The sequence below is a fragment of the Bactrocera dorsalis genome, chromosome 4 (assembly GCF_023373825.1).
Source record: "Bactrocera dorsalis isolate Fly_Bdor chromosome 4, ASM2337382v1, whole genome shotgun sequence".
Classification (NCBI taxonomy): Eukaryota; Metazoa; Arthropoda; class Insecta; order Diptera; family Tephritidae; genus Bactrocera; species Bactrocera dorsalis.
The window spans coordinates 72,383,510-72,408,075 of record NC_064306.1 but is presented as its reverse complement, the minus strand read 5'-3'; the positions used below and the strand labels follow the sequence as shown (position 1 = coordinate 72,408,075).

At 35.4% G+C, this 24,566-nt stretch overlaps 6 protein-coding genes and 7 non-coding genes across 22 annotated transcripts in view; 11 read left to right on the top strand and 2 right to left on the bottom strand.

Moving 5' to 3' along the window:
- The window catches only part of LOC105225492 (phospholipid-transporting ATPase ID), a 45,313-nt gene extending 33,454 nt beyond the window's left edge, over positions 1–11,859 (top strand). For 4 of the 8 annotated variants that reach the window (XM_049455024.1, XM_049455022.1, XM_049455023.1 and 1 more), the window contains exons 10-23: positions 751–1,161; positions 2,561–2,851; positions 2,913–3,086; positions 3,282–3,558; positions 3,624–3,776; positions 3,864–4,050; positions 6,280–6,435; positions 6,598–6,749; positions 6,822–7,045; positions 7,121–7,346; positions 7,422–7,525; positions 7,636–7,884; positions 7,954–8,073; positions 8,432–9,677. In XM_049455024.1, coding sequence (XP_049310981.1) covers positions 751–1,161; positions 2,561–2,851; positions 2,913–3,086; positions 3,282–3,558; positions 3,624–3,776; positions 3,864–4,050; positions 6,280–6,435; positions 6,598–6,749; positions 6,822–7,045; positions 7,121–7,346; positions 7,422–7,525; positions 7,636–7,884; positions 7,954–8,073; positions 8,432–8,731 — 3,024 coding nt within the window. In that variant the 3' untranslated portion in view covers positions 8,732–9,677. Of the gene's footprint in view, positions 1–750; positions 1,162–2,560; positions 2,852–2,912; positions 3,087–3,281; positions 3,559–3,623; positions 3,777–3,863; positions 4,051–6,279; positions 6,436–6,597; positions 6,750–6,821; positions 7,046–7,120; positions 7,347–7,421; positions 7,526–7,635; positions 7,885–7,953; positions 8,074–8,431 lie in introns of all 8 variants that reach the window. The other 4 variants (XM_029549887.2, XM_029549886.2, XM_011203977.4 and 1 more) reach the window with 4 other exon arrangements.
- LOC105225490 (cyclin-dependent kinase 7) lies at positions 11,046–13,245 on the bottom strand. 2 transcript variants are annotated; one of them, XM_011203974.4, is made up of 3 exons: positions 13,169–13,245; positions 13,029–13,105; positions 11,046–12,952 (listed from the first exon to the last, which is right to left on the bottom strand). In XM_011203974.4, the coding sequence occupies exons 2-3, from the start codon at positions 13,089–13,091 to the stop codon at positions 11,993–11,995; spliced, it is 1,023 nt and encodes a 340-aa protein (XP_011202276.2). In that variant the 5' UTR covers positions 13,092–13,105; positions 13,169–13,245; the 3' UTR covers positions 11,046–11,992. The 2 variants fall into 2 exon arrangements, with proteins under 2 accessions (XP_011202276.2, XP_049310987.1); XM_049455030.1 differs by having other exon boundaries at positions 13,029–13,231.
- A 242-nt stretch (positions 13,246–13,487) lies between these two features.
- On the top strand, positions 13,488–16,696 carry LOC105225493 (40S ribosomal protein S5a). Its single transcript, XM_049455032.1, has 5 exons — positions 13,488–13,641; positions 14,307–14,706; positions 14,938–15,054; positions 15,436–15,534; positions 16,531–16,696. The coding sequence occupies exons 2-5, from the start codon at positions 14,308–14,310 to the stop codon at positions 16,597–16,599; spliced, it is 684 nt and encodes a 227-aa protein (XP_049310989.1). The 5' UTR covers positions 13,488–13,641; position 14,307; the 3' UTR covers positions 16,600–16,696.
- On the top strand, positions 13,919–14,070 carry LOC115066108 (small nucleolar RNA psi18S-1854). Its single transcript, XR_003845736.1, has one exon. It is a non-coding gene; the product is annotated as a small nucleolar RNA psi18S-1854 (small nucleolar RNA).
- Positions 14,085–14,240, top strand: LOC115066107 (small nucleolar RNA psi18S-1854). The gene has a single exon (XR_003845735.1). It is a non-coding gene; the product is annotated as a small nucleolar RNA psi18S-1854 (small nucleolar RNA).
- LOC125778546 (small nucleolar RNA psi28S-1192) lies at positions 15,675–15,812 on the top strand. The gene has a single exon (XR_007422779.1). It is a non-coding gene; the product is annotated as a small nucleolar RNA psi28S-1192 (small nucleolar RNA).
- On the top strand, positions 15,830–15,966 carry LOC125778548 (small nucleolar RNA psi28S-1192). Its single transcript, XR_007422781.1, has one exon. It is a non-coding gene; the product is annotated as a small nucleolar RNA psi28S-1192 (small nucleolar RNA).
- LOC125778547 (small nucleolar RNA psi28S-1192) lies at positions 15,984–16,120 on the top strand. The gene has a single exon (XR_007422780.1). It is a non-coding gene; the product is annotated as a small nucleolar RNA psi28S-1192 (small nucleolar RNA).
- On the top strand, positions 16,138–16,274 carry LOC125778549 (small nucleolar RNA psi28S-1192). The gene has a single exon (XR_007422782.1). It is a non-coding gene; the product is annotated as a small nucleolar RNA psi28S-1192 (small nucleolar RNA).
- On the top strand, positions 16,292–16,436 carry LOC125778550 (small nucleolar RNA psi28S-1192). Its single transcript, XR_007422783.1, has one exon. It is a non-coding gene; the product is annotated as a small nucleolar RNA psi28S-1192 (small nucleolar RNA).
- A 419-nt stretch (positions 16,697–17,115) lies between the features above and the next one.
- LOC105225498 (uncharacterized) lies at positions 17,116–21,106 on the top strand. 2 transcript variants are annotated; one of them, XM_011203990.4, is made up of 8 exons: positions 17,330–17,420; positions 17,885–17,952; positions 18,012–18,167; positions 18,352–19,087; positions 19,164–19,601; positions 19,651–20,039; positions 20,380–20,615; positions 20,694–21,106. In XM_011203990.4, exons 4-8 carry the CDS (start codon positions 18,443–18,445, stop codon positions 20,954–20,956), a joined length of 1,971 nt encoding a protein of 656 aa, XP_011202292.2. In that variant the 5' UTR covers positions 17,330–17,420; positions 17,885–17,952; positions 18,012–18,167; positions 18,352–18,442; the 3' UTR covers positions 20,957–21,106. The 2 variants fall into 2 exon arrangements, with proteins under 2 accessions (XP_019845542.2, XP_011202292.2); XM_019989983.3 differs by lacking the exons at positions 17,330–17,420; positions 17,885–17,952; positions 18,012–18,167 and adding an exon at positions 17,116–17,239.
- The window catches only part of LOC105225496 (pleckstrin homology-like domain family B member 1), a gene marked incomplete at its 5' end in the record, with an annotated part of 28,542 nt that continues 24,956 nt past the window's right edge, over positions 20,981–24,566 (bottom strand). The window contains 3 exon segments of the mRNA XM_049455029.1: positions 20,981–21,888; positions 22,657–22,789; positions 22,886–23,340. Of these exon segments, the coding sequence (XP_049310986.1) occupies positions 21,712–21,888; positions 22,657–22,789; positions 22,886–23,340 (765 nt within the window). The 3' untranslated portion in view covers positions 20,981–21,711.
- Positions 22,113–22,493, top strand: LOC105225495 (RING-box protein 1). Its single transcript, XM_011203986.4, has one exon. It carries the CDS (start codon positions 22,113–22,115, stop codon positions 22,491–22,493), a length of 381 nt encoding a protein of 126 aa, XP_011202288.1.

Sequence of the window (24,566 nt, the reverse complement as noted above, 5' to 3'; positions counted from 1 at the left end):
CACTACTCCATTTGAAAAGAGAACGCCTCCGTAACAAAATGTGTATATAAGTTTTAACTAACCAGTTTGGGCTCTTCTCTAGACCCTGGCGTTTTCCGCTCTTAAACTACTTATTACATATACAACCACACACTTCTTTACCAAAGAAAGAAAATTATAAAAATTAAAATTATTTCTAAAACCAAATATCCTTTACACTAACGACTCCTTCGAACACTCATTATAATTGGCAGCATCAGAGGTTTGCATGCGGTTAAAAACAAAAAAGTAAAATATATTAACAAATAAACCCAAGTCCTTCTAATATCATTTTGGTAGTAATATAATTATATAAAATAAAGGAATTTGAAAATATTACGACAAATTGCGCTTCAACTAATTCTGTTTAAAAGACGACACAACTTCGTTAAATGCACATTTTTATGTAAATATCCTATCTATGGTATCTGCACAAGTTTTAAGTTTAAGAAAAATCTAAGTTCGCATTTTGACTGTGAATAGAAAAGTAGCCGCATTAGGCGATTTTAGCACACTACCGAGCGCTAACATACCCACTCACACACGAGTTCCTCTCAAATAATTTGAGTTAGGAGCATCCTTCCAGTGCTTCCCACATCTTCACTCTCCTGCTATTCATATCAGCTGCCCCCACCCCACATGTGATGTAGTTATCTTTTTGAAAAATGTTATGAAACTTTTGAATTTTGTTCTTAGTAAACGAAAATCCTTAAACCATATTCCTCGTTGTAGAAGCAAAAATATGTACAGAATTGCAACATTAAATTGAGTGGCAACAATGCCAGCAACAAAAGCACACCGGCACCAACAATACTATTGCACAGCGCCGAAGTACATCCGAAGAGCACAATTATGGTCTCCAGTCCCGCGGAGGGTGGCACTGCTGATACCTCCATAGCACCACCAAGCTTAACAACAACACCCAAAGAAATCCCATTGCCCATCGCTACAACAACGACCACTCAAGCTGCTGTGGTGAATCCATTGGATGATGACGCCACACCGTCTCCAACGAACAACCAGCGTCATGTCCAGTACGACGAGAGTTCCATTGGCACGACAGCCACGGAAACGAATACGCACCAGTCACCAACATGCGAAATACGAGGCCCGTTCTCCACGCTGTCCAATTCAGGCGATAAAGTAATGATATTCGGTGACTCTGCACCGCCGCATAGGGCACTGATTGTGTCTTACAACAACAGTAATACCACATGCTGTACACCCATAACCAATGCTTGCACCAGCACCAAGAAATCACCGTCGATCAACACAACACTACTGCCATTGACGACAGTGAATACACCAACAACATCCACACCAACATCAACAAGATCATCCTCATCTTTGAAATTGTCATCGTCAACATCATCGCTTACACAAATAACAAGAACAATGCACTCAGATTCGCTATCGCAAATAGCGGCATTTCTAAACGAACCACCATCGCCTACCAGTACCTCATCAAGCACACGAAAAACAAGCCTTAAAACAAATACAAACAACATTAGCAAAACGAGTGCGCAATGTTCCACCTGCAACTGCCGCCAAGTTCTGAAACAGTCACGCTCACAAGGCAGCATGACACCCAAGTTGAAGTCGAACCTAAAATCGCAGTCTAAAACTAAGCTAAAGCAAAAATGTGACAATTGTACAAAATGCACTCACCAAAACCACAATAAAAGCGTCCGCATCAACACCGACACCGACAGCAAGAGCAAGAGCAATTGCAAAAACAGTAACAGCACCACCACAACAAGCACCGACAATGTATTTAATCTTTACGCCACCGGCTGGAGCTCGTCCCACCACCAACAAGTGCACGTATGCATGCGTTTTGTACTTGACTAAATGTATTATGTGCGCTCGATTTAATGAATGTTCGCTCGAGCAGTCGAAGTCCTAGTCCCAGTGGCTTAAACTCTCCATGCACCTTAGAAACCCGTGTTTGCTTTGAGTTCTTAAATTATTTTCAGTTTTCGAAACCCTTTCCTCAGCCTAACTGCTTTTATGTCGCTGAATTTTTGTTTTTTTTTTATACTTTTGCACGATTATCTTGAAATAGGTAGTTACATAAGTATATGGCTAAGTTATTTAATCTACTAACTAATTAAATTGTCTAATGATATATATATTTAACCAACTGCTAAAGCTGGCCTTGCGTCAAAAACCGTTCAGAACGCTTCACTTAACTAATTTCAAATATAAAATCCAACAGCATGGCCCTGCTTTCGATCCGCTGAGATATATGTATTATATCCGAATATATATATACATATAAAGCTCTTACTTGTATTTATAGTACACTAGAGCGAATTGAAAATATGCTTGCATAACTCATAATTCCATCGGCAACAAATTAAACCAATATATGTACATAATAAAAACACGGTCATGCTTAGTACATTTACATACATACATACATCATAGAAACATACATTCCTAATTGTAAATTCACACATCTCGACATGCTACTATTGTGACATTCACACTCATGAAATAACCGAACAGCTTAACACATATTTTTGTCGTATTTTTCAAGGCTCTTGAACCGGTTGACTTTTCGGCGAACCCGGAATTCGAGCCAGACTTTCGTTGGTACGACAGGACACTGCTAGATGCAGTCCGTTCTGACGAGGAGCATTCGCAAAATTTTTTCCGCCTACTCGCGCTTTGTCACACCGTGATGCCCGAGTATGTGGAGGGGCGGCTAGAATACCAAGCGCAAAGTCCCGACGAGGCAGCTTTGGTGTCGGCAGCGCGAAACTTCGGTTTCGTGTTCCGTTCACGAACGCCGAATAGTATAACCATAGAAGTGAAAGGAAACCGAGAGGTTAGCAGCTTATTATACGCATGCGCATATAATAAATTAATTAGTCTGTTATTTTTTGCAGGAGTATGAGCTTCTGAATATTATAGACTTTAATAACATCCGCAAGCGTATGTCGGTGATATTGAGACGAGGTGATGACATTATACTCTACTGCAAAGGTGCTGACAATGTGATTTATGATAGATTAAGTACTAGTCAAAACGATATTAAGGCGCGTACCCAGGATCATTTGAATGTAAGTTTCCGACTAAAATTCAGTTTCAACAAATGCATTTAATTTTTTCAATTGCTTGACGTTAATTTTCTTAACTATTTCAACTGAACTAATGTGTAACCTTGAACTCGTTTTCAAAGTTACTATACTTATTCGAGAAGCATCACAATATCGTTATTTATTTAATTCGATTAATGTTATGAAAATCGTTTACAGAAATTCGCTGGCGAAGGTTTACGAACGCTGGTACTCGCCGAAAGACATCTTGACGAAGCCTACTACATGGATTGGTCGCAGCGTCAACAAATAGCGGCAGTTTCCCTCGATGCGCGCGAAGAGAAGCTTAACGCCATGTACGAGGAGATCGAAAGTGACTTGATACTTGTCGGTGTGACGGCGATCGAAGACAAATTACAGGATGGTGTACCTCAAACGATAGCCAACCTACAAATGGCCGGTATAAAAATTTGGGTACTGACCGGTGACAAACAAGGTGCGTGGATGAACACAAGTGAAAATTATATAACACAGCAAATTTATTTCGAAACCTTTATTTAGAAACGGCTATAAATATTGGCTACTCCTGTCAATTATTAACCGATGAATTAGCCGACGTCTTCATCGTGGACGGCAGTTCACTGGAGGAAGTCAACAAACAATTGCGCCAATTCCGTGAATCGGTCCGAATTCTCAATCGATTTAGACCAACGCGTAAGCACTGATGAGAAGCACGCTCAATGAAGTCATAATAATTCGAATTAATCTTTCTTTCTATGAACTTCGCTAATCTGCTTGCAGCGCTGGAGCCGACAGTTAACTTGAATCTGAATTTAAATGGTGCGAATAGTGCCGATCGGAACTCATCTGTGATGTATGGCACTGGGTTGCGTACGCGGACCTCGCCACCGCCAGCGCCAGCGATATCGGTGGTTACCTTTAGGTGGGATGATGACAAAATTAAGCATAATAAGGGCGAACCGGACAGGTAGAGGGAACTCCAAAACAAACGCCACACATTTACACCTACCTACAAAACACTATCTATTTCTCTGCTACTCCTCTACGTTTTTCGTTTAATTTATTTTATATTTTCTCAACGAAACCGATATTCGATGATTTTAACTATTCTTCTACATAGTTATCATTTGAATTTAAATATCCTACTGAAATGCTTGAGATTGACATGAAAAACTACAATTTTCTAAATTTCGAGCTTCAACTTCACAGAATTATGCATTTCGTAAATAATTGGTGTTATTTCGTAGATATATATCGTACATGTAGTATATGGTCACGAGGCAATGTTTTATTTTTGGTTATTCACTTGAATTAATAATTACATTAACCTCAGTAATTAAAAATGGAAAATTTTAACTGAATAGATGTAGCACCAAAAAGATAGTCCCACAACTGTATCAAAACTTTTAACGGTTGTTTTTAATGTACATTTCGATAAGTTTACACCTACCCTTTGGTAATTTTGCCATTCACAAATGGGCCAATACCTATCGAAAGTTGGATGAAGATGAAGAATCTGGTATTATATACATATCTATATACCATCACTAAAATCTGTATTCCTAAGCCATTCAATACAGTTTTCAGTACATTTTGACTTACGCATAGTGTTGGCAATGTTGGCACTGGGTTTTATTAATATTTCCATAGCGAGATAAAAAGCAATTTAGTATAGCAGATTTGTATGCTTTTTTATAAAAAGAGCTAGAATAAGAGCATAGATACTTTTACTTTATCTAAGTATATTTAATTGCTTCCATGAACATCTGCCTCTCTGTGAATAGATTTCTAAAAATTTTACTTTACCTCTGTTCTAACTATTTTCGAGCTCTTCCATGTAAGAAATCCCTTTTTCCCGACCATTTACTAAACTATTTTTGATTTAGTTGGTGTTCAATCCCTCAACCCATCAAGGCAGATTCTCACACGCAGCGCACTGGTCTACAGCTACTCTTGTTTCCTTTATCAAATTCTTAAAATATTTGTCGCCAAATCAACAATTATCAGTTTTAGATAAATGAGAAGAGAATTTTAAGTTGAGAATATGCATTTTGTAGCGTATATATGCAAATCTTTAATTTTTAGTTTTCACCAAATTAATTAATGCTAAGAACACAAACTCTTTACATACTTATACATTGATTCCAAAGAAATCTGTAACTTAAAGATATTGCAATCGATGATTCGATTTTTGTACAAGGATGATCCCCTCTATTGGTACTTGTTTCGCCCGGAAAGTAAATACTTGTTCCTTCATAAAATTTTTTTAACACATTTAATAATTATATTTAATCACGCATTGTTGTTCGTTCCAATATTCGTTGTTAAATACATTACAAAACTTGCATTCCTGTAAAGTCTTATATGCATACTTATACAGACATACATACATACATACTTATGTACATAGCATAGATTTTGAGAATTAATTGTCAGCTTCTTTTTGTGCATTTATGGCTTTTCATACATCATTCAAGGCGTCATATTGTTTCTGTTGCTTTTGTTATTGTTGAAAGCTTAAATAATTTTTTTTCTTACTTTTTACATTGATTGTGTATGTATGTATGATTTTAACGCATATATGTATGTAAGTCTTATTTCTGAGAGCTATCGAACGCAAATTAGCGATATATTTATTGAAAGCCTTTAGAAACTAGAAAGTTTATTGCGTTGCTTTTGTTAACTAATGTTTCGTCCTGTTTGTTAATCAACATCAATAATGTGTCAATCGCTCCTCATTTGCATCACTCAATACACACATACAGTCACTCAAAAAGTTGAACTTAAGAATCGAATTAAAACGTCCCTTCATTGAGTCAATTCGCGACTTCTCCATAAACTTATGTGTTAGTGGTCAATTCGCTAATTGACTCAATTAGTGGCTGTCTGCAACATCCAATTACTCCCAACAAATATCGAGGGGGTAAATGCATGCTGGTAACTCTCACAGATACTTAGTAAGTTTAACAAAACTGAGCTGAAGTGTGAAAAGTGTCATTTGCCATTTTGTCGCTCACCCGCATGATCTATGTAAATATGTGCGCTCATACATCGCTCCCGCCTGCTCTCATGTTCTGTCTGCTGTCCTTGTACAAAGTATCATTTATGCGTTTATTTTAATTTTCTCTATGTGTACCTCTGAGGATATTCAATATTTGGCAAAATGTTAACGGTAAATATTATTAATCCACTGCAGCGCCGAATGCAATGAACTGTATGACAATATTGAGAAGGGTGAAGACGGTGCGAGTGCGTTGCATCCGGATGAAATCATTGAGGAGAATACAGGATTCGCTATTGTTGTGAATGGACATTCGCTTGTCTACTGCCTCTCCCCGGAATTGGAATCAAAGTAAGTTCTTTCACTCGTTCTCCTTCGATAACACTTCTCACACTTTCTTTGCCGTTTCCATAAATATCATATTTCTTATTCTATTATCCCATACCATTCCACCGACCAATTTATTTTCATTAATTGGTATTATTGAATTTTTCTCTATGGCATTGAATTTAGATTCCTGGATGTGGCTTCACAGTGCAAGGCCGTTATTTGCTGCCGCGTTACGCCTCTGCAAAAAGCCTTGGTGGTGGAGTTGATCAAGCGCGCGAAGAATGCCGTAACACTGGCCATCGGCGATGGTGCCAATGACGTTTCAATGATAAAAGGTAATGCAACTGTTCCAGTATTTTCGGCTATTAAGTATCCATGATACCATATGTTAATGTGTACAATTGCAGCTGCTCACATAGGCGTTGGCATCTCGGGCCAAGAGGGCTTGCAAGCGGTGCTGGCCAGCGACTATTCGATAGCGCAGTTCCGTTACTTGGAGCGTCTTCTGCTCGTCCATGGCCGTTGGTCATACTATCGCATGTGTAAATTCTTGCGGTATTTTTTCTATAAGAATTTTGCATTTACTTTGTGCCACTGCTGGTATTCGTTCTTTTGTGGCTTTAGCGCCCAGGTATTTACCCACATATATAAATATTAAAAAGAAAAAAACAATATTGCTAATGATGAGTGTATTTTGAATATGCAGACGGTGTTCGACCCAATGTTCATATCAGTATACAATTTGTTCTATACCTCACTGCCGGTGCTAGCTTTGGGTGTATTCGAGCAAGATGTCTCCGACAAACACAGCATAGAATATCCAAAGTTATATACACCCGGACTGAAAAGTCAACTGTTTAACACGCGCGAATTCGTTTACAGTGTTCTTCATGGTGCCTTCAGTTCGCTCATATTATTCTTAATACCATACGGTAATACACATTTTGTGATATAGTGATATACCATTTTCGAATCGTATTAAATAAATCTATATGCTGTACTTTCAGGCACTTATAAGGATGGAATCTCGCCAAATGGACTCATACTGAGCGATCACATGACCTTGGGCGCGGTTGTTGCCACCATTCTCATAATCGATAACACAGCACAGGTACATACATACATACTCTTATATACACGCCTCTATATATTCAAACAGTTTTTCTTTGATACGAATGAGAATTAATGTATGCATAAACATATATGCGTTAAATTCCTCAGATAGGCTTGTATACTTCATATTGGACGATATTTAATCACATCACTATCTGGGGTAGCTTGGTATGCTTTTTCGTCTTGGACTACTTTTATAATTATGTCTTCGGTGGCCCCTATGTGGGCTCACTGGCGATGGCCATGAAGGATTTGACCTTCTGGGCGACAATGGTAATAACCGTTATTGTGATAATGGCTCCTGTGTTGGCCTATAAATTCTATCTAATCGATGTACACCCAAGTCTAGCTGATAAGGTAAGAAATGGCAGCAAATATTTACTTAACGGAGAGCCCTATATTTAACAATTATTCATTGTTTATCAGATACGTCTGAAATGTCGCGTGAGCACACGCCAGTCACGGCAGAGTAACATGGTAATGCGAACACCTTCGGCGAGAAAGGCACGACGATCATTGCGCTCTGGTTACGCGTTTGCGCATCAGGTGAGTTCGATGATAGTTGTAGAAGATTTGCTGAAACATGTATTTCAAATAGTTTATGAGATACATTAAGCCTATTGGAGTGCGTGCCCACGCTCACTTTTCAAACATTTTTTAGCCATGGATTCCGCTCCCTACTGGGACCGCTTGTACTAATTTTTGTTTTTGTAATGTAATTTTTGACTTAATGCTCTCAAAAAACGCGGCTTTCTGAGCGTGGAATATAATATGGCAAAATATTGCAAATTTATTGTACAATTGGAGATACATATGTACATATATTTTCGTTAGCATTTTATATTATAAACCGCCAACAAATATTGTGTTAAAATATACATTTGATTCGCTTGACGATTTTCAGGAAGGCTTTGGTCGACTTATTACTTCGGGCAAGATTATGCGAAAATTACCACAGGATTTCGCCTTTCCATTGGGCTTAGGCAGTAAAAAGTTGCAACCGCAAACGATGGATGGTAATGACGGACGAAATAATCAAAACAATAATAATAGCACCCGAAGTAACAAAAATTCGTCGACAGGATATCTCAACGACACCGACGCTGAGAGCGCAGCTGGGGGTGGGAGCAGCAATGGCGCTCATAGCGACGAAAACGTAAGCCCTCGTGCTCCTTGCCAAGACTTAGATACAATTAATCTTTAAGTTAATTATCGTATGTATGTATGTGTAGCGTAAAGAGAGTGAATATTGAACGATTGGCAAACATCGACAGTTCAATCCATATGACACCAAAAGAATAAACCAAAAAGCAAAATAAAATTGCACATTGCAAAGGAAAAGAGGAACTTGAATTATTACAATCAAGGCACAAGCGGAAAGTTTTAACAAAAATGCTGTAGCAATTAGTTCATAATTATTTAAGGACTCTACAATCAACTAGAAATCCCAAGAACGTTTATAGTCATAGAATTATGTTAACAATGTACGATCAGGTGATTGTGTTTAATTATCTACTATTTGTAAATATTTTGATAAACTAAACAAATAGAAAAAATAACTGTATTATGAAAGCTGTAAGGCGGAAGATAAGAAATACAAAATTTATGAAATATTTAAAAGCTTTAATCCTTAGTAAACAGCTTTAATGAGATCTAAATAAGTAATTTAATCCTTTAATGCAGAAATAATATTTTCATTCATTCACCTATGTTCATATGCATGTGCGTACGTAATAAAGCAGTTCTTCAAAGTGGCTTAGTCCCAAGGTGAATGTACGAAATTCTTCTTATCTCTCAAAATATAAAAATGTTGGAATTTTTACAATTATATTAATGCATAGAATATGTGAACAAGAATCTCAAAAGCCAGAGGCTAGAGAAGAGTGGCCGCGATACTTATACAAACTCAAAGATACTGCATACCTAGAAGAACTCACAATAATAGGCAAACTCATAAAAAGAAAAATGTATAAATTCACAAATTTTTAACAATTTCTTGAAGATACTTAGATTTTCAACTATTTGATATGAGCATAGATCTAAAATTGTGCTGTAGTATATACACTATTTACACACTTAATTACTTTATAAAACACATTTTCTATAATGCTTATTTAATAAGAGACGTCAATAAATAAGACAAACATGTTTATACTTTTTTATTAATTTCATGCTTTAAAAGATCTTTGTAATATACTATAATCTCTATATCGTCACCTGAAATGCAAAATAACGTATCATCAAAAAATTCGAAATTGAGTGTCTTATTGATTACGCTTCACTACTTCAAATTATATACGTAATATTAAATATGTTCAACAGTTTCTGGTTCTGCGGTCATATATAAACCAGTTTTAACCAATATTAATATTTCGTTTCACTCATGTTCCATTTTATTCAGTGTTTCATTCATGCCACTGTAAATTTCTGAAAATGTTGTTACGTTAATTTGCATTTCAGGTGACGATATACTACATTCTCTACATACACTTACACGAAAGTATCAAAAACTAAGAGGTTTTATGTACATACATATGCGTATTTCTGGACACAAATATAATTACCCAATTAGTCATTTTGCAAGATATGATTTTTTCAATGGACCTAATAAATATAATGTCTGCTGTCGTCGCTCTCGTTACATCCTCTGTATATGGCATCGGCTGACCACCATTTAAGCTGGTCCCATCCGGACAATAAACCTCCACAAAACTTCGAATGAAATGAAAACTTTTACGAAATATATTTTAGCAAATCTGTTAAGACATGTTCCATAAAACATTATTATTTTCAATTGGATTTGTCGTTAATATTCCCGTGCCTGTCAATTTATTTCAAATTTTTAAATAAGGAAAATTTTAATGTCAAATTTATTGGGATTTGCTATAATTCTCTGTATTATGTTGTTCAACGCAAAGATTGAGACGAAGAGAAGGAATATTGGTAAAGGAACGATGACGAAATCGAAATAAGAGTGAATTAAGATACCAATCTTAACGTAAAAAGTTAATATTGCTTCAGTATATGTATCTGAGCATAACATAAATTGTTTTAGGTGGTGTTTCCTTTCAAATATTTTTTGTTATAAAACTGGAACTTTTGATTTTTCCAACAACACAATTGACTTGCACCTTTGCAATAAAAACAACAGCAAAAATTCTTATTTTACATGTAAACTTCCAAATATGGACGCTGAGAAGGTTACCAAGTGTATATCAAAAGTTCACTTTTTAGACAATAATGAAAGCTTTTTGGACAACGTTCTTTTAATTATTTTCTTTTTAAAAGTGTACAAAAATTAATATCTAAGAGAAAATGTATTTTTCTTATCCATAATACAGAATAAGATATATGCATACATTTAAATTTTTAAATAAAGGGGTAGTACCGCTAAACGATTTTACACTATCTAAATATATGTAAAGCTAATTTCGCAATAGAATAAATCTAAAAATACATAATTTAAGACACAACTTTTTTTCTTTACAACAACACTGCAGTATCTATTGAAATTTTAGTTAAACAAAATACTTACTTTTAAAATTGTACTTCTAAGTTAACTGCTCACGAAAAAGACGACCAATGTTTCATTGAAATAAGTATTACTAATCAAATAAAGTGGAATGCATGTATCATTGAGAATTCGCTAATTTGCTGCAAGACCGGCATAATTCAAAAAACGTGATTTTTGAGTTAATGCTGCAGAATTGTTCGTTATATCATACTTCATGTTGAGTGAAAAATTCATATGAATACCTCTTATATGCTCCGCTTAAGAAGAGGTGTAAGGTTGGAGTCACCGTATAAGGTTGTAGTAAGTTGAAAACTTTAAACGCGTTTTCTGGAGAATCGATTTTTTTGACTTATGCCGGTCTTGCAGCAAATGAGCGAATTGAAATTATCCGTGGTGAGTTGTTACCTAAACATACAAAGCATTGTGATTAATTACAACTTTTTTTATATAAAACTAAAACATCTGACGAGTAGTTTTAAATCTTGCCCGCTCCCTTTACTTAGCACGTCAATGTACAATGACGTCCGATTCGTATACAAAAAATAGCAAGTGTACTTATGTCCGTATGTAAGGTAGTGCTTATAGTAGGTTTACTCATATATACTACACACATTCAGCGTTAGATGCTTTTTAATTGGCAATTTATCATTGTAGGTGTAGTACACAGCGTACTCTTAGCGTTGAGTATTGTAGAGACGCATGCGCTCCGTTATCATTGTTGTACCTATTCAAAACGTATTTATAAGGCGCTAAAGTTTTGAACATTGATGCTGACCACTGTTTTTAATAAAGAAAATTGTATTTTTACATATACTAAATTGTGTTTCTTTTTAACTTTATATATGTATTAATATGAGTAATAATAGAAATTAACAACAGATAAAACTAACAATTCACATATTCGAATTGTAATTAAAAAATATTATCATTATCAACCTATTGTAAACTTAATCAAAAAAGTTTCTTTGGCACGGTGCCACCTTCTAAGGCATCAATGAGTTTTCGTTTGAGGTTTGGTCTTTCCTCAACAGCCTGCTTGTTGCTCGAAGGCATTGGTAGCTTGTGCCCCATAGATGGTGCCGGTTTGTTGGAAAAGTATTTCATGCATAATGCCTCCGTGCACGTGCAACGTTGTACTGGATTAAGTGCCAATAACTTTTCCGCCAATACGATAAGATCATCAGGCGCAGCTGTGAAGATATGTTGTAAGGGAATTGCCGGAAACTGTTTGAATTGCATATAATCAGGTAATTTATTCAAATTCGGCCAGGTCTCCTCAGTAGGAGTTCCAAGGGCTTGGAAAATTTTCGTTAGCTGGTCAAGGTCCGAATCTCCTGGCAGAAAAGGGACACGCAATAGCAATTCGGCAAGTATACAACCTACAGCCCAAATATCTATTCCCGTGCTATATTGGCGCGCGCCAAATAATAGTTCGGGTGCCCTGTACCATCTTGTCACTACTTGATGTGTGTATATGCGATTAGGTGAACCAAAAAATTTTGCCAGACCGAAATCTCCAATTTTGAGTACACCGTCCGTATTAACCAATAAATTGTTTGGCTTCAAATCTCGATGCAGAATCCAGTTCATATGTAAATACTCTAGGCCACGCAAAGTCATAATCATGTAAGCTTTTATATTCGCCTGTGTGAGTATAATTTTGGGGTCTTTAATGATAATTTCCAAATCGGTATCCATAAAATCGAAAACTAAAGATACATTTGATTTATGACCAAAAACGTCTACTAAACCAATAATATTCTCATGTTGCAGCTCATGTAGCAACTTAATTTCACGTAAAGCCGTGCGATTTATACCATCTTGAGCCTCTTCCCTGCTTCCTATTTTAATCTTTTTCACTGCGACAATTTGATCGGTGAGCACATCTCGCGCCTTATATACTGTGGCAAACTGAAAGGAGGCAATGAATTGCAGTAAACTTTACTAAACAACTTTGTGTACAGTATGGTATATATTTAATATTTACCTGACCTTCGCCTAGAAATGCAATTTTCTCATAACGAGTTAACTTTCCGTCCAACTGTTGCATTTATATTTTTTATACTTTAGTAAAAGATACAACAAATAATAACTAGTGTTTAGCTATGATAGAAAGTTATCACCTACTTCCTTAATATATTTTATATTTAACCAACCGGCATGAAGACTGCTATTGACATAAATATTGCAATTATTTCCGTGCTTACAAGTTACACATTTGTAATAATGCCAGTTTTAACGACAAGAGGGCGCTATACAAAGTAACAAATCATTTTCAATTTGAATTATCAATATTTTCGATAATTGCACCAAAACTGCTTCGAAAATTTTTATTTTATTTTATTTAAAATTTAAATAAATAATTGTCTAGATTTAATAAACAAAGTTAGATAATTTATTTAAGAATGAGTACAATTTTTGTTGCATAAAGGTATTGCCAACGAGAGATAAAACGACTGTCAATAAATGTCAAAAATTCCGACTTGGTAATTTGGCGGATGTGTGAAAATGAACAAATTTGGCAGCACTACATGAACATGTTCTTTTTCTGGCGAACGCCATTACTGTCTGGAACGAAGGCAAATTTTCTGAGCTTAAAAGTAAGAAATTTGTAATTAGAAATAGTTTAAATATCAATTAAAGAACTCAATATTTAATCAAAACCATCAAGCTACTGAAACAGTGAAATTTAAATGCTTATGCGATGAATTGTGACATGTTTAAATTTGAGGTTAAAACTCCAGGCGAAGCCACTGATTAAGTGTAACTTTTAACACAACTTCACACGTGTGCTTGTGATTTATTTCGTGGTTTTACAAAATACATCCATCATATGTACAAGTGACCACAACGAATGAAATAAAAATATTAGAAAGTGATGAATAAGTCCACAACTAAAACCATGCACGCTACTTTATAGGCATATATGGTATTCAATTGGACAATATAGATATTGGTTAACTATTCCTCTTAAGGATATCGGCTAAAAGATAAAATCCTTAATAAAGTAATACCGACAAAAATATAATTACATTCATATAGGCATTTGACCGTCCATAACTAAAACCGTATGAACTTAATCTTTGGTATGTACGGTATTCAATTGGACCATAAAAAACTTATGATTAACTATTCCTCTTAAGGATATCGCCTTAAAGATATACTCCTTAATAAAGTGAAAAACCAACAGTAAATCATATCTTTGCAAAATTCAATTCAAAATACGATCTAAACGCTGTTTCTAAATAACTTTCAATATTTTCAGAATGGCTGAAGTTGAAGAAAGTGTTGTTGAGAACTTCGACGAGCAACCGCCAATTGAAACTGAGGGTGCTGAGACTCTCTTGGAAACAAATGTTGTGGCCACAACTGAATTGCCCGAAATCAAACTTTTCGGACGTTGGTCATGCGACGATGTCACCGTCAATGATATCTCTCTACAAGATTACATTTCCGTCAAAGAGAAATTCGCTCGCTACTTGCCACACTCTGCTGGTCGTTATGCAGCTAAGCGTTTCCGCAAGGCTCAATGCCCAATTGTCGAGCGTTTGACCAACTCTCTTATGATGAAGGGTCGCAATAACGGTAAGAAATTGATGGCTTGCCGTATTGTCAAACACTCTTTCGAGATCATCCACCTGTTGACAGGCGAAAACCCACTACAGGTAATTGTTTGTGCTAAATTTAAGAAATTGCATAGAAAAATTATGTCCCATGCTAAACTGTTATAGAGAAACTTGAACTTCTATGATCAGGTAGAATGAGGACGCATATTAAATAATATACTCCATATATTTAATATTTTTGTTAAAAAATATTCATTTGCTGGAGTATTTAACATTGTTTTTATTGTGAATCTACATATATTTGATAATGTTGATTACATAATTTTTCAGATTCTCGTAAGCGCCATTATCAACTCAGGTCCCCGTGAAGATTCGACCCGTATTGGTCGTGCTGGTACCGTACGTCGTCAAGCCGTCGATGTGTCGCCTCTGCGTCGCGTCAATCAAGTAAGCCATTCATCACTTTATTTTCTATGCCTACTACAATACCATGTAAAAGTTTTACATCTCCTTTACAAGGCTATAACACTAGGCTAAATCAAAGTAACATTTAAATACCCATAGCGTCAAAAAGTATTATCTGCTTTTGTCGCATGAACTAAATGAACATTGCAATCAATATAGTTTTTGTCCAGCTTATTACTCATTCTTTCATTGTATAAAGTTTGAGTTATGCTTCTGGACAAGAAAAAATGTGAAGCAGTTTTGAAGAAGCAAATATTTGTACATACATTTGATTCTAAACTGTTTTAGAACACACTAAAGGAGTCATTTTGTATACAAAGATTCAATATAAATATTACTATATGCTTTCATTATTTGTTTTAGGCTATTTGGTTGTTGTGCACAGGTGCTCGTGAAGCTGCATTCAGAAACATCAAGACCATTGCTGAGTGCTTGGCTGATGAATTAATTAACGCTGCTAAGGTAATTGTCAAAGTATTTTACTACGAAATGTTAAATAAATGTCAAATAAGGTGCAGTAATTTAAAAGGGGTGGTATAAAACCCATTGTCTGGTATACCTTTATCATATATAGATGTTCATCCATTTAATTTTTATTGACAAATATGTCCTCTCTAATGCAAAACAATGTATATAACCAAATTGTTCTGCCTCGCTTGTGGACAAGACAAATATTTCTATTATCCTAGCGTCTAACTTAGATAAATGGTGTGATGCTCGAGAAACATAGAAAAACAACATTCCACTTTTGTTAACAAATTAGTCCTCTCTAATGTAAAACAATGATCTAATCAAATTGTTTTGCCTCGCTTGTGGACAAGATAAATATTTCTATTATCCTAGCGTCTAACTTAGATAAATTGTGTGATGCTCGAGAAACATAGAAAAACAACTTTGCACTTTTGTTAACAAATTAGTCCTCTCTAATGTAAAACAATGATCTAATCAAATTGTTTTGCCTCGCTTGTGGACAAGATAAATATTTCTATTATCCTAGCGTCTAACTTAGATAAATTGTGTGATGCTCGAGAAACATAGAAAAACAACATTCCACTTTTGTTAACAAATTAGTCCTCTCTAATGTAAAACAATGATCTTACCAAATTGTTTTGCCTCGCTTGTGGACAAGATAAATATTTCTATTATCCTAGCGTCTAACTTAGATAAATGGTGTGATGCTCGAGAAACATAGAAAAACAACTTTCCACTTTTGTTAACAAATTAGTCCTCTCTAATGTAAAACAATGATCTTATCAAATTGTTTTGCCTCGCTTGTGGACAATATCAATGAAAGGTTTTATTATCCTAGCTCTCTAAAGTAATCAAGAATTTTTATTGTGCTTGAGAAACGTAAAACCACATTCCAAAATTGCTCATATCTATTAGAATTCAAAGACGTATGACAGATGTAATATACCGATTAAACTAATATTTATGTGTTGTGTTTTGTATTTTCAGGGATCATCTAACTCCTATGCTATCAAGAAGAAGGACGAGTTGGAACGTGTTGCTAAGTCCAACCGATAAGCACACTGTTGTACATTAATTTTTGTGTACATTTTTTACACTTACAAAATTACAAAGATGATTTATTGAAAAAATAAAGAAAACAATATACAGTTTAGCTCAATTCGTTTTATTTTTTATTCTTTCAAAATTTACTTAATTTAAATTTAGTTTCAGGCTTATACGTTTTCCCAGTTATAAAGTCTTTGAAAACGATAGATGGAAAGAAATTAATATGCGACTTATGGTCTATTGTACCTTCTCCTATATCACATATTTTATGACCATACTCCAGCACTCTGAAAAATCTCAGGAGCTTGCTGTGAGCAATGGAGGTAATATGATCCTTGTCCACGTAGATGGATCATTGGAAACGATTCAGTACGTAGTATTAGAAGTGCGGGTGTGTGTGCATTTGTACCATGCGAGTTTTTTATGGCGTGCAGGCTTACAACACCTCTGCTTTTATTTAGCCTGCCTTACTGTATAGTTTTTGAAGTGTTGGCAACACTAATTAATTTGGTGTAGCTGTCAAATTTTAAATTTTTCCCGCGAGTGTATTCGTGTAATAATAATTTAATATAAATGGAAATCTGAACATGTCCAATGACGGCGCAGTATCAATTGAAAAGGATACAGATTCTTCTCAAATATCGCAATCGTAAGCAAAATCGAATGTTTCTTTATTGATAAACTTGTAATAGACAGAATTTACAGATTTCGAGACCAAAAACTAATTGAAAGATTTATTCGATGCAGTCAACTGCTCAAAATTATTGAAGGCGCAACAGAACTATTTATAAAAAGATATCGTAATAGCAAGAAGCCGGAAGATGCATTAGGTGCTCTATTTGTACCGCTTCATCTCGAGTATATCCATTTTATTCATAATAATGCTAATGAATTGTTGCACCAGATAATTGAAGAACCATTACAATTTTTGAACGCTGCTAAATATTGCGTTTATGGGGTCGTTCGTGATCAAATTAAATTATCTGGAAACACAGTAGAGAATAACGCACTTAAGTCTATTGACATTGACCAGCTTCACATTCAACTGAGATTCATCGGATTACCACTCCAGGAAGATTTACACTTTGCACACAACAAAAACTGTTGGCCCCCAGGGCTGTCGTGGACAACTGGAATTTTGTCGGCAATATCGGAACCTCAGTGGGCAATGTCAGATTTTCTTGAGTTTATCATTTTTTTTTATATTCCTCAGGAAGTTTAGATACCCTTTTGTATAATATATAGCATTTATATATATATGACATACGCTTTTCTGAAAATATATCTTTTATAGTTTACAGTCGACATGGTTTTGTTCAACCGGTTGCAATCGTAATAAAATTAAATCGGACTCGATAGATGGTAATATTACATTACATGAAACCATTCCTTATATGTATATTGAATTTTAATTCAAATAGCACCCATATGCAATAGCTGTGGTCAGCACATGAATGAATATGCAAAATTGCGTGTGACTGAGAAATATCATTTCCTGCGCTTACTTCCCACCTCTTGCATTGAAAACCCCAGAGTTGTAAATAAAATTTTCCGTGCACTAACTGTGCATTGCAAAGGTACTATAGAACGTTTATATTGTATATATAATATATGTATATGTAGTACTTTTAATATTATATATATATTTTTAATGAAAGTGACGAATAATTTAAACTTCTAAAGTGTTGTATACATAACTATTGAAATTATTAAATAAAAATAAAATAACTAGTTAAAAACTAAATTTTTAAAATTTTACAGAACACGTCCACGATTGCGAACTGCGCCTTGGAACTAGCTACTTCATAATTGGTTACTACGATTACACGCGTGCTGGTCAAATTTTTCAAGCATGGAGCGTAATCATACGTTAGAAAGCACTTTTGCAATGAGCCTAAGGAACATAACAGATAATGAATTAGACGCCCTATTACATTTTGATAGTCCGCCACCGACTATTCAATTTTCCCAAAGCACTAATCAAGATGGAAAAGAGGGTAACGGAAGTACTGAAGGAGCTAATGAAACACTCAGTACTTTGCAGTTTAATCGTGAAGAGCTTCCTTCGCAAATGAGTTCACAAGTTGGCTACGTAAACTATTTTCCAGATGATTTAGATTTTACGCTAAAGTTTACTCAACAAAGTTCAGGGCAACTTGCTCCCGTTGTAATAAATTCGATCGAAGTTGAGAACATTGAAATAAATGACACTGAGGTAACAACACCAGAAACAGAAAAGACGCCAACTAATAGTGCCATTAAAAGAAAAGAAGATTTAACGAGTAGAACTGTTCATGTTATAAAAGAGTCATCTAATGGTAACAATACTGATGCAATGGGTTACATCGATGAAATTATCAAAAAGGAGCTCCTTGATCTTACGGCAATAGAAGACTTTTCCGATGATGATGGATTTCCTGCTTTTAATGATGTGAACTTAAATGTTTCCACTATGCTTGAACAGTCAAATTCTGGTGGCTCAAATTTAGAGCGTATGGTAAGGAAATAAACATAGCGTATATACATACATACATACATATATACTACATATACTGGAAATTGTGATATTTCAGTGCCAATCTCAAATGAATGTTCCAATGAAAGAAACTATACTTGACAAGCAAATATACACGTCATGCCCAGTAGAACTTCATAAAGATCATATCCCAGCTTTACCCAGTACTATTTCTCCTGCTAAACAAAGCGAAGCCGTGGATTATACACTTAAAAACGTTAATAAATGTAATCCACCAACAATAAATGTCAAGAGCCTCTTGCCTCCAAAAGAGTTCAATGCTAGTGGAGTTACAAGTACAATAAACCATAGTTCTTCCAGTGATTTGGGCATGGTACCCGCTTCTGTGAAACAATTATACGATCTGGTGCGGGCTCAGTATTCTGATTTTGCTTTCGTGTATGCATTAAGTGCGCAGCTTTGTCAAGATCGTGTACCAATGGATTGTTTCGTTAATTTAAAAATGGGTTTACTACTTAGCTTGGCGTCCATTAGTGTAGGTAATTTGCCGTGAGCTTAAAAAAGTACTAATTACATAGTTACAGACAAATCCCGATCGTCCACCAATACCTATAATGGTGTTCGGCAGTGATACATATATAGCCAATTATTTACTTACAAACATTGCACAACTGGCGGAACGGTTTGTTGGGCCAGCTGATGTGGTAAAACCGCCCTTTTGCGGGAACTATCGCAACTGCAAATGGATTGTAGCAGATCCTATCTTGTTGGCAAGTGGAGGAGTATACTTCGCTGGCGATTGGTCGCACCTAAAGATGACTCGGATGGATCAGGTTTTCAGAATCATCGAGTGTTCACGAGTTCCTGTTGATCATTCTTCGCAAATCTATCCTTTAGGGACAGCTATATGGGCACATTGGCGCTCATGCAAAGGCAATTCTAAAGATCAGCAAATATTTAACAAAGTTGTTAAGTAAGAACACGTTTCCCGATATACATATGTACCTCATATACGAAACTATTCACTTTAAATTTAATCAAAAGAGATTGCTTATAATGCATAGTTAACTTTTTAAATGTTACAAGAGAACAAAATCTTCATAAAGATTTCACTTTAAAAATTCGGATTTATTTATTTCGTCCTTATTTGTAAAAAAAAAAGAAGTCGAATATTTCCAACATAAAGAAAGTTTAAATAAGTATTTATACATTTTAAGACACAACTCACTTACTATTTTACTTAACCACATCGAATGAGTCTTACAGATGATTTACTTCTATTGCCAAGAAATTCTTTTGAAAATAATTTACAGAATATTTGGTATTGCAATTTGCATGGACGACGATGAAAAACATGAAGTGCTCGTAGACTATATATTAGAGCAATCGTCTGTGAAGATCTTCGAATCGACCGTAGACCACTTGTCAATTAGCAGCGAAGACATGCGTTGTTTTCTAAGGACAATTTCAAAACGCTCAGTAGATCTGACTCCAGAAGCTTCGCAATTATTACAACAATATTTTGTAACTTCACGTTTCGCGCGCCCCGGTAATTATTTGTAATAATACTTATACAGGTACATATATATTATAGTAATTGTCAAAAACTTATATTTCCAAACAACAGAATGCCTGACGAAACAAGCCTATGTCGTATTGAAACAATTTGCCGAGTCTTTTGCAAAACTCTGCTTCCGCCACGAAGTGTTGGTATGTGACGTCGTTGCAGCTGTTTTTATGTGCGAACGTTTTTTACGAAATATTTTCGGTGTGAATGAAAATTCTCCGCCGGCATTTGAATCACATAATTTTGTGGGCTCTGTGGATGCGCACATGTTGAAATTTCAAGACTGGCTGAACGTCTACATCAAAAAATTTCAAGACAAATAATTTCATATTATAAACTATTCAGCGTTTAAGTTGAAACAATGTTTACATTTTATTTTAGAATCATACCTAAGTTGTAAAGATTACATATGTGTGAGTTATATAATCCACATACATAAATATACTTATGTACATTAATAAATACACTTTTGATATAGTTGTCAAATTTTTTTCTCTACCAAATAATTAGTGAAAAAATACTTTCCTCAATACAAAATTTAAATTGTAAAACTATGATATACCATATAAATATGTATGTATACTTCAGTGGTGTATATGAAAACTGTATTCGAAAATAAAATTTCCCTCAAAAAGCAACGAAATTAGAAACACACTCATTGCAAATTATTGGAAAGGCACTGATATTTAGAAACATATGTATTTATATATGATTAGTTTAATAGGATGATTTCAGTACTTTACTCAAATGTATCAAAAACTTTGGAATAGTTGCCGTTTTTTTATTGTTTCCAATTTGTTGCTTGTAAGTTTGAGCTATAGTTTCACTTATTCAATACTTATAACTAGCTTAAACCTATTTAAAAGCTATGGTCATATACAGTTTTTAATTAATCGATTAATTGTTAAACTTCTATAATCATACAAGGTATGTGTGAGCAGTAGGTCAATCTTCATTAGTAACTTGGGCATCTTCGCATATGGTACACAAAAGTTTCTTGGTATTAGCAAATCTTACAACATGGTAATTTGCAATCGCAATTGAAGTTAATTATTATTTACTGTAGAAGTATCTATACTTAGTAGTCTAAATTCCCTTGAGCTCCAGTAATAATGGCGTCGATCCATATTCTTGCCGCAGCATCTGATGCCGCCTGCAAATGGTAGCTGCGCTTCTTAGTTTTAACGATTAATGTGCAATGTGGCCGTCCACTTTTCGAGACATTTAAGTGATCCAAATACACTTCGTCTATTGTCTGGGAAAAAAAGTAACAAACAAATAAATTATTCCTTAAAGTATTGGCAAGGTATGGCAATAGAAAATTTAAGTAAAATGTCAAAAATTACAAAAATAAATGTTTTTTATATAAAATTTTCAAGCGAGCATCAAATTCTAATATCCAATTTTAAATAGTGTCTGCCAATACCGCCACCATTTAGTTACTTTATTCATAAATCGCATAATTGAACGCACTCTATTATGACAACCAATCAGATGGAAGTGGATGACACCGACACCGAAGAATTCCAAGACATCGAAGAGTTCTCCGATGAGGCACCATCTTGCAGCAATACGCAGCCACAATCGAAGCGCTTTGTAGTAAAAAAGTTTCAGGCACAGGCGCTCTGGTCATGGGACGTGGCCGTGGACAATTGCGCCATTTGTCGCAACCAAATTATGGATCTGTGTATTGAGTGCCAGGCGAACCCGCTGTGCTCTAGCACCAAGGAGGAGTGCACTGTAGCCTGGGGTGCTTGCAACCATGCCTTTCATTTCCACTGCATTTCGCGTTGGCTAAAGACCCGCCAGGTGTGTCCGCTGGACAACAAAGAGTGGGATTATCAGAAGTATGGACGTTAGCCTATAGCATTGGTTTGACTTGCTTATTTCGTAGTTTTTCTAAGACACATCTATATTTTGTTAGCTTATTTGCAAACACACATTTGTATTCTACAATAATATCGAATTCGACAAACCTATTCATACAAAAACATGTTATATTTCGATTTATTCAAAAACTTACCGAAAAGTAGGCACCTCCTCTGGGTTTCCGCTCCGATTTATCCGCGTAATAGATGAAAGCGCTTCGCTGGCGATCAAGTACGAACCATCGCCGAGCCCAGCCGTGGAAAGTAGCGCCCAATTTATGCAAATAACTGTAAATATTTATATTACGCAGCGATTTAATAAAAATTCATATAAACAAATCGGGTAAACTAACAGAAGAATAACGAAAATTTACGTTCACTTACCCTCGACAACTGAAGGCATCCACAAAGACATGCGGGCATAGCGTAATCTGGTGCCCAGCCGACTCTATGTGATGCCGCAAATTAAGATCGGGCGAAAAGATTGGCAGATAGCGTGTCAACGGACGTTGATGTTTGGGCAGAACACGTTTCCGATCGCCTTGCGCACTACCGCTGACGCTACCGCCTGACGTAGTCTCGTTGGAATTGACGCTCGAACGCTTGTTGCCCGCCTCGGCGACGTCGCTGGATATTCGCTCGGTAGAGTATACATTGTTTACTTTTGTGGAGGCATTTGGTGATGCAGTGGACAATTCAAAGTTGGACTTGCACGTGCCTTTGTGGTCGCCTTCTAGCAAATTGCAACTCAACTCCGAATTGGCCTCTGATAGTGGCCGTGGACTGGATGGCGATTGACGTGGTTGTGTTTCTATAAATTCAGGCTGCGAGTGACGTTGCTGCAAAGTAAACAAAGTGTAAATTAATGTAAATTTATTCGAAACTAATTATAGCTTGTTATGGTTAAAAATAGAATGACACACGTACATATATACAAGTATTTATGCATGTATGCATGCATGTACATACGGAGAGTACATTAGAAATGTTTAATTGAAATTGGGAGAATCGTGAATTTACTGACCAAGAGCCATGGGCGACGTGCCTATCTATTTGCTCTTCACACACTTTTCAGCGCACTATTAATACACCAAGTATTTACAATCACCTAGAAGGTGTTTATACTTTTGGCGGGTAGCCAACGTATGGTATTTAAAAAAAAACTTCGTTTTGAAAAGTGCAAAAAATAGTTCTTATCAAAGCCTATTCTTTGACGAAATACAGAATGAAATTTGAAAAGCGGGAAAGCAAACTATTATGGTGTCACTTCTAGATTACCTCAGGTTGATTTCGGTACATGTATGTATGTATATGTGTATATATTATCACTAAAAGTTTCAATCCGGCTCTTTTGGCATATATTTCTAAGCTAAATGTTGATTTTCATTTAATTTAATGACGTTAATAATTGCTATCTCTGAATCACTTGAATTTGCACTGGGAAAATTATTCTCAGTTTAAATGGGCAACTTCCAACAAGATATTATTTAATAACAACAAAGCTAAATTATAAAATGAGTCTGAGCCTAATGTACATACATATGCCTATCATAAACTGACCTCTAACTTTTAAAGAATTAAACAAAAAAATAATTGTCATTTTAAACACTTTTCCAAACCACACTCACTAATATTTATGCATTTGCGTTCTAATACATTAGTTGTCCGCTTGATTTTACAAATTTTCTTATTGTTTTCTTACTCTACACTCACTTGATAGTAGCACTCAGTTTTATAACGTTTATTTGAGTCTGCATGGCGATGTTTCACATAATTCATCCAAACTGACATGATTAACCCTAGAATTTCTTCTTAATTTGTTGTTAATGTAGATTTTTTTTCTTGGCTTAAATTTTTTATTCGTGCTTGTACGCGACGCGTTGCTTTATGAATTTTAATTCAATAAATTCACTTTTTTCGCAATTATGCGTGTTATAGACATCCAAACAGTGTGAGAAGTAAAGAAATACTGAAATGTTTATATTCGTGCGATCATTTAGCCATTTAAACTGAGAATAATTTTCCCAGTGCAAATTCAGGTGTATTTAAGTTGTCCAGAGATGTG